This window comes from Zonotrichia leucophrys, chromosome 26 (assembly GCF_028769735.1).
Source record: "Zonotrichia leucophrys gambelii isolate GWCS_2022_RI chromosome 26, RI_Zleu_2.0, whole genome shotgun sequence".
Taxonomy (NCBI): Eukaryota; Metazoa; Chordata; class Aves; order Passeriformes; family Passerellidae; genus Zonotrichia; species Zonotrichia leucophrys.
Window position 1 is genome coordinate 569,770 of NC_088195.1, and position 16,767 is coordinate 586,536.

The following is a 16,767-nucleotide window of genomic DNA, read 5'->3' on the forward strand; positions in this document are numbered from 1 at the left end:
GTTGTCATTTGCTTGCTCCTGTACCAGCCTGTGCTTAGTGATAGCCCAGATCCACGCACTTGTGACAAGTGACTTCTTGTGCTGGCACTGTGGGGACAGGACACTGCCCCACCCCAGGCCAGCCTGCACAGAACCCACCGAGGTGTTTTTGTCAAATACCACAGACATTTCTAACTCAGCTGTTTACCTGGAGAAAGTCACTGCTCTGCATGCATTGCTGCTGCTCTAGTATGGCTTGGTCTGGCCTAGTGTTTCCTAGACAGAATTAAACAAGTCCTGACTGATGAAGCAAAAATACCATTGAAGTGAATGTTGCCCCTGGTTCTTTAGCATGATAGCAGCACTTAAATGTACACTGCTTCCAGTCTTTACCTCTGCATCCACATAGGTTTAGTTGTGCAAAGCCCACAATTAATTTTGAGGCAGACTAAGCTTTCCCAGGCTCTGTACTTCTCTCATACTCTGTAAACCTCACTTGCTGCTTTTTAAATTCCCATGTCATACAGGTGTTCACAGCAACTGCCTGTTCTAGAGCAGTGTATGACAAGAAACGGTCAATGATGATAAAAACTGACACATTTCCTCAGAAAAACCCCTTGAGCCACAAAGTCCTCTCTTGGGGGGGATGCTGTACTGAAACAGGTCTTGTGCTGGTTCTGAAAATGTCTTGGAAGATGGTTTTCATTTGTAACTGGGGTTAACTTTCACTGGGCCACTTCTGTAGCACTGAAGAGCCAGCTGAGATCATCCACACAGTTCAAGTTGTGATTTCAGTCCCTGATATTAAAACTGTTCTTAAATAAATGTTCACCGTATTCCTGTTCAATGCCAGGGTACTGCAGTTCTTCAGCACTGCTGCAAGGCAGGCTCTGGCTCCTGCTGCTTTCAGGAATTTTTTCTTGCCAGAACTCTGAACTTGGGGTTCCATCATGCGCAGCTAAAAATAAAAAGTTCAAATGTCAGACATTAAACCACATTAGGTTGCTCATATTGCCACACCTGAGCAAAACACAGCAGTCCATGGCAAAAGACTCTGGTGGGTGCTGAAGCCTGTAGGGAGAGCAGCTCATTGGTGATACATTAACTAATTTTTACAATTAAAGACCCAACGAGCCTCAATGCTTGTGTCTGGCAGGTGTTCGTGGTGCCACAGGATGGCAGCAGCTGCCCTTGACAAGGGCAAGGCACCATTGCCTGAAGGAGTGGAGTGTCTTCGTTTGGGGTGTCTGGCACTTGCACTCGGGGTGTTTCACTCTCGTAGGCACAGAGGAGGAGCAGTTCAGGAGTCACTGCTGGGGTGCAGCTCGGCTCAGAGTTGCTGTACCAGTGCTGGCAGTGAAGTCACAGGGACAGCAGCAGTCCCACATTAGTGCTGGCTGCCTCTGAGCTCCCTAAGGAATGGGGGCAGTGCTGGGGGTTTGTGCCTTGCTCAGCTGTCCCTGCCCCACCACACACCATTCAGGTTTGGGGACACTTGGGGACAGCCACTGTGGCTCCAGTAAAGCTTCAAGGCACACATTGCACCCTTCCCTCCCTCACACAGAGCCTGCTTCTGTGGCAGAGCTGGCTGAAGGAGGTGGGAATGCAAATCAGTTGAGTTCTGAGTGCAGAGGAGCAGCCACGCTGCAGACAAGCCCTTCATGCTGTGTGCATTGCTCACACTGCCTGCAGTTCTGGGCACAGCGTTCCAGTTGGGACTTGCAGCAGGCAGGAGAGTTTCATCCCTGCCGAGCAGCTCCAGCCCAAGCCCTATTTATAGAGAGAGGCTGCTCCTCTGCCAGCCTGCCCAACCTGCTGGGTGTGAGTGACAGAGCTCCTGGGGCTCAGCTGCCCCTTCCTGCCCTGCCTGCGCTCCTGCAAACACTGGCACGGCCACAGGCTTTGGGTCAGGCTCAGAGACGCTGGACCAAGCCCTGGGCAAGCTGAAATTCAAACCTTTCCCCATCCTTTCAGGGATGTGCAAACTTCCCAATCCTCCAGCAGACACACCGTGTAAGCAACGCCAAAAAAAGTCAGGCCACACATGTAATAAAACATCCAGAAATGTTTAATGCAAGAAGGTTGGTGTTCAATGGCACTCATAAATAAGAGACTTTGTTCAATACTTTACAGCTAAGCTCTGTTACACTCCCCTAGCAGGAACCTGTGAGGAAGAGGCAGCTGCAGGGGATAATTTCAGTTGTGTCACGACTTGAATTACCACACTGCCTCAGAGAGGGTGAAGTGAGAACAATTCCACACTCAGGCTTCAGCATTGCTCTCAGCACTGGGCTGAGGCAGGGTGCTTTGCTCCATTAATACCCCTTGGTTTTGTTTCCTCTTTCTCTATTGCTAAATGTCTGCAGTGAAAGAGCTGGGAGGAGCAGGAATGCAAGGACAGTTTGTTTATCCAGTTACCTGCCCAGGGAGGGGGGCTCGTCCCACCCTGCACTCCTCGCTCCTGAGAGATCCGACTCTGTCCCCTTTGGCTGCCAACAGCTCTGACAGTGCTCCCTTTGTCACAGCGGCCCCTGAATCAATGCTGAGCTGTTCCTGAAATACCAGAATCTGCTGAATGCATTCAAAAGAAGCAGGGATAGTGCAAAGTGAAGAATAGAAGAGTCCCACTGCTGAGAACCTGCCTGCTAACCAGTCCTACAACTGGGAGCAGGGTCCAGCCTGATCCAGTGACAGCTCAGGCCCCTGGGCAGCCCCTGAGTGCTGTTCTTGAATGAAGAGTGGCTGTTTTATAAAGCTGATTCTATTATCACACTTCTAATGCTAAATTAAAGCAATTATGTCTGCTAGAAATGAGACACTCCGTGGTGTCTAAGACCATATTTCACCTACACATGAATTGTGTGTCTGGGTGAAGTAAATGTGGCATTTAAAGCAGGTACCAACATTGGAGTGTCACATTTTTCTCTAAAAAGAAAAATACAACTTCAGGAGATTGCAATTTGGAAGAATTCTTGAGGTGGAACACTGCACACATACCCCACTGCCCTCCCCTTCTGGGCAAAGTCAGTACCAAAAGCTGAAATTGCCCACCCAGCCTTAAAATTGTTTCTGAGAGCTCGTTTGCAAATATAGCTTATTATTTTGGAAAAAAAAAATCAGGAAGAGAAAACCATCAAGTTGCAACATTATCAAAGAGCCTTCTTTGTTTGCTTTCAAGTTAAACTGGTGAAAATTCATCCAGTACCAAAACATGACCCTGAAGCCCCTCAAAGAGGAGCACGGATTTACTTCTACAGATGAATAAGAATGCTCAAGATGCTCCTTGCATGGAGAAAATCCCATGTTTTGGGGCAGGTGGTGTTCCACATGACACTTGGCACACTTAAATGTCCTTATAGTTACTCCATAGTCACTTTTCTCCATAAATATTTTTTTAAAACCAACACCCATATATTAAAGGCCTATTATTTCAATATTGGCTGGGGTGAGCAATGGAAGTCTTCTAAGCCACTGTGACTTGCTGGCATAAAAATGCCCTTTGAATTAGCTATTAGACTGATTATTGTATTTGCATTTTCATTTTATTCACAGCAAAGTGAAGTTCAGAATACTTGAAAGCTGCTGCAATATCTCAAAGGGCTGTTAAATTATTAGGTAAAGCTGGAAATAACACAAAACACAGAATGTCAATGACATGACTCGAATATCAAGATAACTTTTGAGAATTCCACAGTGAAGGAAAATTTATCCCTGATTTAGAGCTGCATTGTAAAGCAGGATCTGCTTGCAGGCCACATCCAGGTGTGTGCCAGCCAGGGTCAGCTGGAGTGGAACCAGTGGCATTTATAGCATTGAAAATAGAAAGTGCTTTCCATAAAAACAGACTCATGTCTCAAAGTGCTTTCAGTTTATCAGTGACAAGAAAAAATTCTCTACAAGTTTTTACAGTTATCTTACAGTGATTTTCAGCAGGTTTGCCTCGGAGGAAGCGTCTCTGTTTCTAGTTTCAGGACGTTGGCTATTCACAACTCAGGTCAGCTGTGGTGAGACCCCTTGGCTCACTCTGGAAGCTGGAACTCTCTTTAAGGCTTCTCAGAGCTCCCACCCTGCCCAGGCAGCAGAGGGGAGCAGGGCAGGGCTGCACCTGCAGCACCTGGAGCAGCACTGAGGGAAACAGAGAGAGCCAGCTCCCTTTGGGTGTCCCTGCAGACACCCACCTGCACGAACAGCCACACTGAAATGGAGCTCCTCAGCCCCAGATCAGTGGAACAGTTCATAACGACACTTATTAATAACTGAGGAAATAAGGACACTTTGGGGGGCACAGGGCTGTGAGTGACAAGAGACCCCTCAGGGAGAGCAGCACAGCACTGGGCACCGCTGGCACCCACCAGCCCAAGGAAAAGGATTGCTCCATGTCCTACACCTCCAAAGTGCTTCACAGCCTTCCAGCCAGGCCTCACAGCCTCCTTCCACGAGGAATAATTGCCAACAGAAACATTTACAGTGACCAAAAGGCACAGCAAAGCAGGGCCCCTGCTCCCAAAGCTGCTCCTGGAGAAGGGTCAGAGTCTGGCATGGCAGGACAGGCACTGACTGCTCAGAGCTGGGCTTAAGGCAGAACTGATTTGCTCCAAGCTCTTAAGGACAGCAAGGGTCAGGATCAAGGCATCCTAAGCTCTCCTCCTACCTCACTGGCCTCACATTCTTATTTCAATCCCTGACATTTAGATATACACTGCTTTACTTCCATTGTGCACATCTCTCAGTTGGTTTCTCCCTGCTCTCAAACATGCTGGAGTCAAACCAATTAAAAACCAAACCAAAATCAACCTTTCCAGTGGTGATGCTCTCTGAAGAGAGCTGAGGATGCTCTTTGGCTTTCCTAGACAGCCAATCAGGCTGCAATTCTGAAAATAATCCAGGAGGGAGAACAGGAAAGAGGGAAACCATGATTGCTCACGTAACACGGCAGCGGCCTGCCCTCCACAGTAACAACTCTCCATGGCAGTCTTTGAGAAAAGTCCAGTTTGGGCTCATTCCCCACCAGCAGTTCCAAGCAAGTGCATTTCCAGGCTGGGTTGGGACCATCCCTGGTGCCCGTGGAGAAGGAAAGGACCAAACCCAGGCACCTTCTTGTCCCCTCCTGAGCTCGGCCTACCGGTGGCTCGGGTAGGCGTAGGAGATGGGCTGGCGGGTGCCAGGCCGCACTGTGAAGGTGTTGGAGGGTGCCCCGTAGTGCGGGGTGCCGTGGGCAGGCCTGCAGGGAGAACAGAGGGACAGTCACCTAAAGTGAGCCCAGACAAACCTCGGGGTTGGGTCAGCACCATGGGGATGCATTTCAGTGCTTCGTGTCTCCCCTCAGTGAGGTGGGATGGGAGGGACATGTGCACAGGGTCACAGCTGGCACCAGGGAAGAGCCAGGAACGGTCACTGCCCTCAGAGCAGGAGCCAAGGGGCAGTGACTCCCCTGGAGCCCCAGTGCTGCTCTGGGGCCATTCCAAGGGACACTGAGGGCAGGGAGGGTGGGCTCAGGGTGGCACATGGGCTCAGGGGGCACGTACCTGCTGGCTGTCAGCACGCTGGCAGGCGAAAAGTCCCCGTTCTGCCCCTTGTACTTGGCCTCAGCCCCGGTGCCACCGTAGGCCGCGGCTTTCCCCGCAGCATCCATGGACGCCCGCCTGCCCTGGGCGCTCGAGGGGCCGTTCCTGAGGCCGGGGCCCGGGCGCCGAGCCCCCTCCCCAGGCGTGGAGCTAAATCCTCCGGGGCTGTAGGAGGAGAGGGTGGAGGACAGGGTGCCCGAGGCCCGGGGGGCTGCAGCGGCCCGTGGGTAGGAGCTGTCGGGCTCCGACATGTACAGGCGCTTCTTGATCAGTGGCCGTGGGTTGGGGCCGTGGCTGGGGAAGCTCGAGGAGCTGCTGTTATCCGGGTACTGAGGCGTGAGGTCTCTGTTCCTCCAGCTCTTCTCCAAGGGTGGCGGAGCCGCTGGCTCTGGGTTGCTGCTCCCGTAGATGCGGCTGTAGCCAGCCCACCTGAAATAGCGCGGCTCTCCCGAGCCCCGGCCGCTGTCAGGGACGCTGGGGCACTTGCGGCTCTCCTCACGGCTCGGGAGGGGAGCCTCGTTGGCCTCATTGCTGAATTCGGGGGGCGGGGGGATAATGCCAAAGTCCAGCGCCGTGTCCCCATTCTCCTCCTCACTGGGAGCTCCGTGCCGGGCCGGGCTGGGCTGTCCCGAGTCCAGCAGGCCCCGGAGCAGGCTGGAGGCAGCGGCTCGCTGGGGCCTGGGGAGCTGCGCCTCACCCACCGCCCGCATGGCCCGGCCCTGCTCCGAGGAGCTGGAGAACGAGGGGGGCTTGCTCCAGCCAGACCCTGCTGGGCTGGCCGCAGACGGCCGAGGCACCACGGTGAAGGAGAAGGGCTTGGACTCGTTGCGGAAGAAGCTGGTGGAGGAGGTGGTGTCCGAGGAGGCACTGCCGAGTCTCAGGGCCGGCCTCACCCTGAGTGCAGCTGCTCCATCCCCGGGCTGGCGGCCCCGCTGGGCGCGCTGCTGGGCTGCCAGCAGCAGGGCCATGGGCGAGCCCCGCTCCACGCGCTCCCCCGTCACGGGGTGGATCAGCACCTCCTCCTGTCCCGCTCCCGAGGAGCCTGGGGGGCTCCTGTCCGAGCTCCCGGGACAGGGCGGCTCGGTAGAGCCCGGGACACAGGGTGGCTTGGCTGAGCCCGGGACATGGGGTGGCTCGGCCGAGCTGGCCCCAGCCCGGTGCACTTTGTACTGGAAGATGGCCGAGCTGGGCTGTGGTGCTGGGCTCTGTGCAGGGGACACAGGGGCCGAGGGTGGGCTGGGAGCTGGGGGCTCCTCTGCCGGCCCCTGGGGTGGCTCTGGGGGACTCACGCTGCTGCTGAGGGACCCAGGAGGAGGGCTCACATCCTCTGTGACCTTGCCAGCAGCAGGAGCAGGATGGTCCTCGTGGTCTGTCTCATGCTTCTCCACAGCAGCCACTGGGGCTGGGAGCGGGCTGGGGACTGGCTTTGGCACCACTGAGTCCCTCGTGTCAGGGGCGCTCTTCCTCACGTCAGGGGGGCTCTTCCTCACCTGTGGGGTGCTGATGCCATTCTCCACAGCCTGCTTCTGGCTGCTGGGCCCTGGGGCAGGTTTCCCCTCCTTCTTCAGGGACAGCACAGCCTCCAGCTCGTTCCTGATCGTCATCACACTGCGGGGCTGCGTGTCAGGGTTGCTCTCTGGGGCGGTGACTGCAGTGCTGGGAGAACCCCCACTGGTGCTGGGGGTGCTGCTGGGTGCCTCTTTCTTCTCAGTCTCCCCTCCCTTGGGTAGCCCCGTGTCCTTCCTGGCGATCTGGGGCTCACTGAGCCCTGGCTCACGGCTGCCAGCACGGCTGGGACTGCTGTCCATGGGCTGGGGAGCTCCTGGCCTCTCCAGAGGCCTCTCCTCACGGCGCGGGGAGCGCAGCAGTGCCGAGAGCTCGTCCCGCAGCTTGTTCAGGTTGCTGGCATCCTTCCAGTCATCCTCGCAGCTCGGGTAGTCCGGAGGAGGCAGGTCCAGGTCGTTGGCAGTGAGAGGCTCAGATTTTGGAGGGGAGTCTCTCCCGGCTGTTTTCAGCTGGGGAATCCTCTCCCCCTCGGAGCCCGGCAGAGGGGACTGGCGGCCGGCGGGATTCACGCCTTGGCCGAGCCCAGTGCCCGGCTTGGGGCTCAGTGGAGGGGGCACGGCCGCCTTCCCCAGGCCCTGTCTGAGCCCGGAGCTCCTCTGCTCGGCCTCTCCCGGCCGTGCCTTGCTGGCAGCTCTGATGGTGAAGCAGGGTGGCAGGGGCGGCCGGGCGTGGGGCTGCCTGGGCACGGGGGGCTCCTGCCGGCCCTCCTGCACCGGGATGGACGAGGAGCGCGCCGGGGCCGGCGGCGGCACCTTGAACGACCGGGGGAAGGTCAGGTGGGGCTCGGCCTTGGGCTGCAGGCTCTCCTTGGGGCTGGGGGCTGCGGGCACCCCAGGCTCGGCAGCGCAGAGCGGCCCCTCGGCGTCCCCCTGCCTCGAGTTCAGCACGGTCTCTGATTTCCACTTGGACATGCCGGGGCCGGAGGGGTCGCGGGCGCCCGGCGGGGCGGGCGGGATGAAGTCTGGGGGAGCAGGAGTGCTGGGCGAGGACAGGGCCGAGGCGGGCGGCGGCGGCGCTGCCATGGCGGGGGGCGGTGGCACCAACTCGGGTGGCACTGGCGGCGGTGGCGGCAGCATCTCGGGGGGTGGAGGCACCGGCGAGGCCACGGGCGGTGACACGGGCGCCGGAGGGGGCGGTGGGGGCACCGATGGCGGCGGGGGGATGTCTTCATCCAGGTCGTGCCCATCGAGGGCCTGCGGGCGCAGGTCCCCCACCGAGCTGTACATGCGAATATTGCCATTGAGCTGGGAGCCAGAGCCTGCAGGAGAGAGAGCTGTGAGAATCTGCCCATCGCTGCTGAGCCAGCCTGGCCTGTGCCCGTGGCCTGGCCAGCCAGCCAGCCCCTTGCCGGGCTTGTCTAAAACATCCTGAACTTAACAGCCACTCTGCCTCACCCCTGAAGAATTTATTAATTCTCAATGACTTCAAAAAATAATTAATAGCAGACTCTACTTTAGCATGAAAATATATGAGCAGACTGTCTGCTCCTGAGCTGGGTACACACACACATTTCCTGCCCCGAGGGCTCCGCGAGCGCTCTGTGCTGGCCAGGGCTCCACAGAGAACATCCCTTACCAAGAGCTGCCTTCTCCACAAAGTCTTCTGGCACCGACGGCGTTGGCACAGCCACCCCGTGGGATTCCTGGGCGTTCTGCAGGAGTTGAGAAAACAGAGCTGTCAGTCTTACAGCCAGGGATCAGCGCTAAGGGCTGACAAGCAGCCGGTAATTTGTCCACAGAGCCCTGATGGGATCGGGGCAGTGTCTGTGATATGGAGGTCCCTGTGGAGGCTGCTGTTGACAGGCTTTGAGGGGACAAGTGAAGTCATCAAGACTGCACAGGCCATGGCCAGGATTCCCCTGTGGTCAGGCACCAAGGCTGGAGAGGAATTCTGCTATTTCCCATCTCCCTCAAGGAATTCAGCTATTTCCCATCCCCCTGGAGGAATTCAGCTATTTCCCATCCCCCTCAAGGCTGCCCAGCTGCCAGCAGCAGCCCCTCACCATTGATGTACCAGTGCACTGGGCACTTTGGTGGGCATTTCTCTGCAACAAGCACTGCCACAGTCACCTACACACAGACAGATCTCCAGCTTTTGTGAAACTGGCACAGCATACCTGAGCACTGTGGGGAAAGCTGCTCCTTGTGTGGTTTGTGTTTTGCTCAGTTACTCCCTTCATGCTGAGAGTTTGGCAGTGCCTGTAGCTGGTACAGGACCGGCAATTTGGCAGCCTACACACCCGGGAGGGCGCCTGCAGCCAGGGCACTGCTGTAGTTGGTAATTGCAGCCACCCAGGTGAGCCATCGGGGCAGGTGACTCACCTGGAGCCAGCAGCAAAAGCCTCTCCTGTCCCTGACTCACGGGCTCCGAGGGGCTGGGGTGGCTCCAGGACACACCTGGGCACCCGTGTGCAGGGCACAGATGGGGTGAGCTGGGCACAGCTGGGATAAGCAGCACAGCCAGGGGGTGTCACACTGGGCCTGGGGGCAGCTGGGGCACAGCAATGTCAGAGACACAAAGCTCGATGGAGCATCCCAAGAGGGACACACTGTCCCATTGGCAGGCCCCACATCAATCCCTGCTCACCCCAGGCAGCTGTTTGCGCTGCTAACAGCCCTTGACAAAGGAATTGTTATCCTGCCATCAGCCTGCGCCTCTCCCCAGCCATTTCCTGCACACAAAAGCCTGGATAATGATTGAGCCCCTGCCCTTTGCCTTTCTCTGCCGTTATCACCGTTTTTACATGAGATTGCCGTGGGATTCCAAAGTCTCCTGGATCAAAGGTCACTTGGATTTGTCCATCCAGCCCCATCCAGGCTCATCACAGCCACATTGCCCTGCCCGGGGAGCTCATTCAACAGCAGCACCTGGGCTCCTGTGGAAGAGCCCTGCAAAGCCCCAGATCTGGCCAAAATAATGGGAAATGCACATATTTCACTTGCTGCATCCATCACCCTGCAGTGACCAAAGATCCCCGATAACCACAAGGGACTGAGCAGTCACAGGTGAGCCAGGAGTGAGGGAATTCCTACCCTGGGATTGCACAAAGGACCAGACATCTCCAAGCTGATGGAGAAGCCAAGGGCTGCAAAGGCATGAGGGCAGATCCTGAACTTCATCTGGGAGCCAGAGGGAAGACAAAGGCCAAGAGAGGCACTTCAAGAGCTGATAGTTAAACTGTCCAGAGCAATGAGACACCAACATCACAAAGAACAAACCAGCAGTCCCCATTTGCAATGGAAATCCATTGCTGCAGGTTTGCAGAGCACCCCGAGGGAGCTGCTCCTTTGCAGGGAAACAGAAATGTCTGAGCCCTGCATCACCTGTTGGAGGAGTGCAGAGGGACTGGCAGTCAGAGCAGAGCCCTGCAAAGCTGGAGGACACAGCCTGCACTCCATAAAGGAGCAGAAACCATGGACGTGTCATTTCAAACTGGGCAAGCCTGTTCCTCACCAAAACCTTCTGTGGCAGCTGCTAATGCTCAGCATCTCTCCAAAACCACCCATCCCCACGTCATGAGGTGGCTTCTGAGGTGGAAAGCATCCCCAGCACGCTGCCAGCCTGCAGAGATGGTTGGGAAGATTGTTCCCGGTGCTTGCTGGGGTGTGGCCAGCCCAGAAAAGCTCCAGCTGATTCAGGGCAGGCTCTGGGTGCTGTGCCAGGAACTTGCATTTCCAGTTTGTGGTGCCTGAATCAGATCGGGGCCTGCTGAGGATGCCGTGGGGGGAAGCTTTCACTGCAAGCACCAGGAATCACTTTTCATCCCTGGAACAGAGTCAGCCCCCAGTGAAGGGAGCCTGCCTGTCCCTGTGGTCCCCAGCTCTCAGGAGCCCTCCCATTCAATCACCAGGGTTTGAGGCTGCCCCTTACAAAAGCCACCCAAAATACAACTGCTGAGCACCCTGGGCTCTCAGAGACACCAAGAATTTCTCTGAGTATGAGCAGCTGCCCCCAAACTCCCTGGTTTTGAGTAGGGCAGTGTGGAGTTTGCAGCAGGAGTTCATTCCCCGGGATACCTGCAGGGCTGGGGGAGCAGGGGGACCCCTCTGTGCAGTCCCTGCTGCATTCCTGTGGGACAGCAGGGCTGGGGCAGGGAGCTGCTGCTCCTTGGGAAGAGCTGCCAGGTGCAGAGGCTCAGGAGCTGCAGGGCAGGGTGTGAGCATCCTCCTGACTCACCCAGAGCCGCTCCTGGGTGGGTGGAAAGGGTTAAGGCAGGAGCTGCAGAACAGCCCCGTGCAGGTGTGTACCTGGGGCAGGTATGTGCGAGGCAGCAGCAGAGTCAGTGCCAGATCAAATCATCATCAAACCTCACCAAAAGCGTGCAAACACCCAACACACACCGGGCCTCCAACACACTGCCTTTTCCTGCTGATTCCTTCACAGCTGGGACTGCGAGGGGAAACCCAGGCTTGTGAGGGACCCTCAGAAGGGACAGAGAGCCCCAGGGCCAGCTGTGCCTCTGTGGGCAGCAGCAGCAGGGCTTGGATGACAGCCCTGAGGACTGGGAATGGTTTTTCATACAGAGATTGAAAGAATCACCCCCGCACAGCCACAGCATCACCTCACCCTGTGCTCAGCAGGACTGGTGCAGCACTGCTGGCTCCAGCCACTCTCCTGATCTGGGACAGCACCAGGGAGATGAACTGCAGTGCAAGCCTGATCTACCATCCCCGTGCTCAGCAATTAGCTTTTAATTGAAAATGCAGTCTGACAGTGCTCACACCTCTCCCTCAGTGCCTCCTCTGTGCCCCAGAGCAGCCTGAGCTCAGACCACCCCCAATCCCTCATAGCCAGCCTCATTGCAGAGGGGTTCTGCTTTCATTTCTGCTCCCCTCAGCTGAGAGCAGCAGCTCTGGGCCTGGGCACCAGGGCAGCCCAGCAGCGCTGGGGCACTCACCAGGGGCAGGAAGGTCAGCAGGGGCCGGACCCTCGGGCGGGGTTTGAGCGTGGCCGTGCCCGGGTCTGTCACCGTCCCGAAGCGATTGTCCCCATAATAGACCTCGATCACATCACCTGGGGGAAGAGCAGAGAGTGAGCAGCAGCACTGAGCTGGGCACTGCTGAGAACAGCACAGACACCTGAGGTCACACAGAGCTGGGCAGAATTCACTGCAGCAGCCCCCGGGGTGGGCACAGCCCATCAGACCCTGGGCAAAAGCTGGGTGTCCTGGAAATGAGGGGAACACAGGACAGGAAGGTCCCTGTGTGCAGGACAGGCACTCCGAGCCCTGTCACAAACCTGCAGAGCACTGAGAGCCTGGGGAAAAGCTGGGTGTCCTGCAGGTGAGAGGGATGCAGGAGAGGAAGGGCCCTGTGTGCAGGACAGGCACTCCCAGCCCTGCCACACTCCTGCAGAGCACAGAGAGCCTTCCCTGAGCTCTGCAGGATGAGCTGGAGCAGCTCAGAAGGAACAGGAGGCAATCCTGGCTGGGCTGAGCAGCAGGAATTGATAGGGAGGAGCAGGGACAGCTCCTGCCCTGCCCAGCACTCTGGGCACAGCTCTGCCATCCCAGCCAGAGGGATGCCAGGTGCTCCAGCACCCTCCAGCCTGCTCACAGAGCAGTGCCCTGCGTGGGGAGACAGCAGGGCAGGAAGTCCCAGGGCCCTGCTGTGACAAGCAGGAGCAGCCGTCAGGAATTCCTGGTTCCCAGCCTTGTGCTTTCACCTTGAGCCACACCTCTTGGGCTGGTTTATTTCTGACAGCGAATAAAGCTCATAAAATTAATTTAATTACGTTCTTTGTGTCTGATTAGCAGCATGAATTAACAAGCAGAAAATAGTGAAGCATGTAAACCCCACCTTGGCTGGAAGGAGATACACAAATAACTCGTAGCCAAGGAGACAGACATTAAAGAAATTCTGGGAGTTTGAGGAAGGAGGGGGAAACAACGAAATGGCTCTGATTGAAGGGAAAGCTGCAGGAGTGTTCCCAACAACAGACCTTGATAGTGAAGGAAGGGAGGAGAAGAAGGAGGATGGGCAGAAATGAGGAGGAACCTCCCAAGGAAACAGCTTTACACCAAGTCCAGGAAAAAGAGGAGGGCAAATGCTCTGTGTATGTCCCACAGAAGGAAAACACTTGCATGAACACCTGGAATGGGGAACCTGACAACACCAGGGGCTGGGCATGAGGCAGCACAGCCTCTGCTGAGGGATGGAGGCAGGAGAATTCCACACAACCTTCAAACGCACCACAGAGCCCAGGAGCACGCCAGCTTCTCCCTTCTCCCACTCAGCACCCCCAGGTTACCCTGGGACACCCCCAGGAGCATCTGCCCTGCTGCCCCTGCAGGCGCTCACAGCCTCCCCTCCCTCACACCAAACTTCTCCCACCACGAGTGATTCTTTACACAAAGGACATTTTCTCCAGCTTTCAAATCACCGCCCAGCTGTGCTTCAGCCAGCCTGGTCCTACCAAGCCTGGGAGGGGCCCAGAAGCACCCAGGAGGAGCTGCTGCAGTCCCAGGGAGGACAGGAGGTGCCAGCAAATTGCCTGGAAGTGTTCAAGGGCAGGCTGGATGGGGCTTGGAGCAGCCTGACCTGGTGGAAGGTGTCCCTGCCCATGACAGGGAGTGGAATAAGAGGAGTTTTAAGGTCTCTTTCCACCCAATCACTCTGTGATTCTGTGATGATTAATTCTGTGGGTGACCCCGCATGCAGTGAGTAAGGAGCAGGAATTAAGGCCAAGGCAACAGGAGAGTTTGGACTCAGACAGCCCAAGCAGCAACAGAGCAGTTCTGAGACTTGAAACGATGAGTTTTATATTTAACAGTCACTAGGTAAACCCAGTGAGAAACTGGATTAAAGATCACAGGGACTTTGATCCTAGATTACTAAGCATCGCTACCCTGAATGCTTTAATTAAAGGAAAATGAAGTGCTTGTAGTTGTGTTTTCTCTGCTAGATAAACAGGACTTGCCTGCTGGGAGCCCATCAGCAGCAAACCCTGAGCCCTGCCAGCCTCCTTTCCTGGAAGGAGGATCAGGAAATGCACCCTTGGAAGCTGTGGGGAGCAGCTGGCTCAAAGCACCGGCCTTGCTTGGGCCACTCTCTGACATCCAGCCTGTCCTGGAGACATTCGTGTTTGCTCGGCCACGGGAAATCAAATAAACAATTTGCCACGCATGTAATGGAACTTCTTCCTCCCCAGGGGTTGCATCACCTGGAGGAGGCGCAGCAGGTTTGAGCCGGGGTGCCCACAGCAGGAGGAGGAGGAGGCTGCAGTCACTATATTCAGGAATCTCTGAGTCAGGGACATGCAAACCTACACCCATTGCACGTTGCCTAACTTGTGTTTACTTTGTATGAGAAACCAAGGTGGGGATCTGCAGGAGCAGGGGACTCCTCCAGGCACGGAGCCCTGCAGGAAACGGGCCAGAAACGGGGCCAGGGCTGGGGCAGGGCGGGCTGTGTGTGGGTCTGGGGACAGCACGCTGGTCCCTGGGCTGGTGGACCCCTTTGGGCTGGTGTCCCACCTGAGCTGCTGTCCCCACTTTGGGCTGTCCCTTTGAGCTGCTATCCCCCTTTGGGGCTGCTGTCCCTGCTGTCCCACTGCCACCGCACCCTCACGGAGCCCCATCCCGGGCACAAACTCCAGCAGGAGGATGCTAAGGAAGGAGCGATCCACCAGCTGCTCCCCAGGCTCAGGTTTCAGGATTCCCGGCCCTTCCTTCCCCTGCGCTCCGACCCACACCTGAGCAGAAAGCAGAAAGCTTTCCTACTGCCCCTGCAGAACCGCAGCCACGGAAATCAGGCTCCTAATAAGCAGACACAGCAACTTCTTTTCTTTTTTCTAATCCAAACCACATCAGAGAGAAGCTTGAATCCTCCTCAGATTTACGACAGTTAGAAATCAGCAATTTTCCTCCCAGGTTGCAGAGTTGCACGAAACTCCCTGTCGCATTTTCATTTTATCTTGGTTTCAGCAGCATGGCCTTTGGGGTGTAACCACCTCGCAGTTGCTTTCACAGACAATACTTCACCCTGCACAGCTCAGCAGGCAGTACTTCCATTTTTTTAATCTTGGAAGAGTTTGTTGGGCTCTTGGAGCCACCAAACTTCATCCACAAACTGCTATCTTCTATCTACCTGGCTCCATTACTATTAATTTGGCTCCCTCCTACATGAGCCTCCAGGGCACCGTATTGCAATTAAAACCACAAAGAAACACAAATAAATCCCGAGGAATATGCAACCCTCAGCTCCGTCCTCGCTCGCAGCCCTGCGAGAAACAGGTTTATGAGTAAATAACTCCGAGCGGGCAAGGCGCGGATCAAACATGGCGTGGGAAAGCGCGACGGGAAGCAATAAAGTGAATTTTCAGTCACTCATCGGCCTCTTCGAGCCGAGTTTAACCCGCCGGGAGCGGCAGCGACCCAGCCGGGTGCGGAGCCCCCGCTCCCGCTCGGGCACAGCTGCGGGACCGGCGCTGCCGCATCCCGGGGCCACCGAGCGCTCCCGGAGCCCCCCAAAGCCCCCCGAGCCTTCCCGGTGCTCCCCAAAGCCCCCCAAGTGCTCCCGGAGCCCAACGAGCGCTCCCGGTGCCCCCCAAAGCCCTCGAGCGCTCCCGGTGCTACCGAGCCCACCGCACCCTCCTGCCCCGGGACCGCCCGTCCGAGCCCCGCGGCCGCCGGGGGACGCTGGGCCACTGACCGGTGCCACCCGCGCTGTCCGAGGTCACCTCCTGCGTGAAGATCCAGGGCGGGTTGGTGGCGAACAGGGACGCGGCGCTGGGGCTGGAGTGGCGCTTGCCGAACAGGCGGCTGAAGGTGCCCTGCACCGAGTGCGGCTGGTGCTTCTTCATGCTGGCCGAGCCGAGCCGCGCCGAGCCGTGCCGGGCATCCCGCGGCACCGGGGGGACGGAGCCGAGAGCTCCGGAGGGGCGGGGACGGCTCCACCCACCTCGGGCCCGCCCTCCGCCAGGTGTCCCTGCTCTGCCAGGTGCCCCTGCTCTGCCAGGTGCCCCCGTTCCTCCAGGTGTCCCCACTCCGCCAGGTGTCCCCCTCTGCCAGGTGTGCCTGCTCATCCCGGTGCCCCCGTCTGCCAGGTGTGCCTACTGTGCCAGGTGTCCCCGCTCTGCAGGTGTCCCCCTCTGCCAGGTGTCCCTGCTCTGCCAGGTGCCCCTGCTGTGCCAGGTGCCCCTGCTGTGCCAGGCGTCCCCGCTCCTTCAGGTGCCCCCGTTCCTCCAGGTGTCCCCACTCCGCCAGGCGTCCCCCTCTGCCAGGTGTGCCTGCTCATCCCGGTGCCCCCGTCTGCCAGGTGTCCCCGCTCTGCCAGGTGTGCCTGCTGTGCCAGGTGTGCCTGCTGTGCCAGGTGTCCCCACTCCTCCAGGTGTCCCCCTCTGCCAGGTGTCCCCAACATCTTACACCTCTATCTCTACCAAGTTTTGAGAGTCAAAACAGTATAGATTGATTTTTTGTCAGTGATAAATATCACTTAATCGCTTTAAAATGATGTTTTTCTTGTGAAAAACATCTTCTTTTTTGCTTTAAAGAACTAAGTAAAGCAGCACATTAAATACCTTGTGATCAATGAAAAATGAGCACTGTTATGATATTCCAAAAGTCTAATCGTGGCACAGATACGAGGCAGCACTTAAATAAAGTGAATTAAGAACAGGAAACGGGGAAGGAAAAGGAGAATTAAAATGTTAAATTCAA

The 16,767-nt window shown here is 56.9% G+C and overlaps 1 protein-coding gene across 1 annotated transcript; it reads right to left on the minus strand.

The window, feature by feature from the left end:
- Nucleotides 1–2,029: 2,029 nt before the first annotated feature.
- C26H6orf132 (chromosome 26 C6orf132 homolog) lies at nucleotides 2,030–15,945 on the minus strand. The gene is made up of 5 exons (XM_064733255.1): nucleotides 15,761–15,945; nucleotides 12,007–12,122; nucleotides 8,685–8,760; nucleotides 5,505–8,367; nucleotides 2,030–5,200 (listed from the first exon to the last, which is right to left on the minus strand). The coding sequence occupies exons 1-5, from the start codon at nucleotides 15,909–15,911 to the stop codon at nucleotides 5,098–5,100; spliced, it is 3,309 nt and encodes a 1,102-aa protein (XP_064589325.1). The 5' UTR covers nucleotides 15,912–15,945; the 3' UTR covers nucleotides 2,030–5,097.
- Nucleotides 15,946–16,767: the final 822 nt, after the last annotated feature.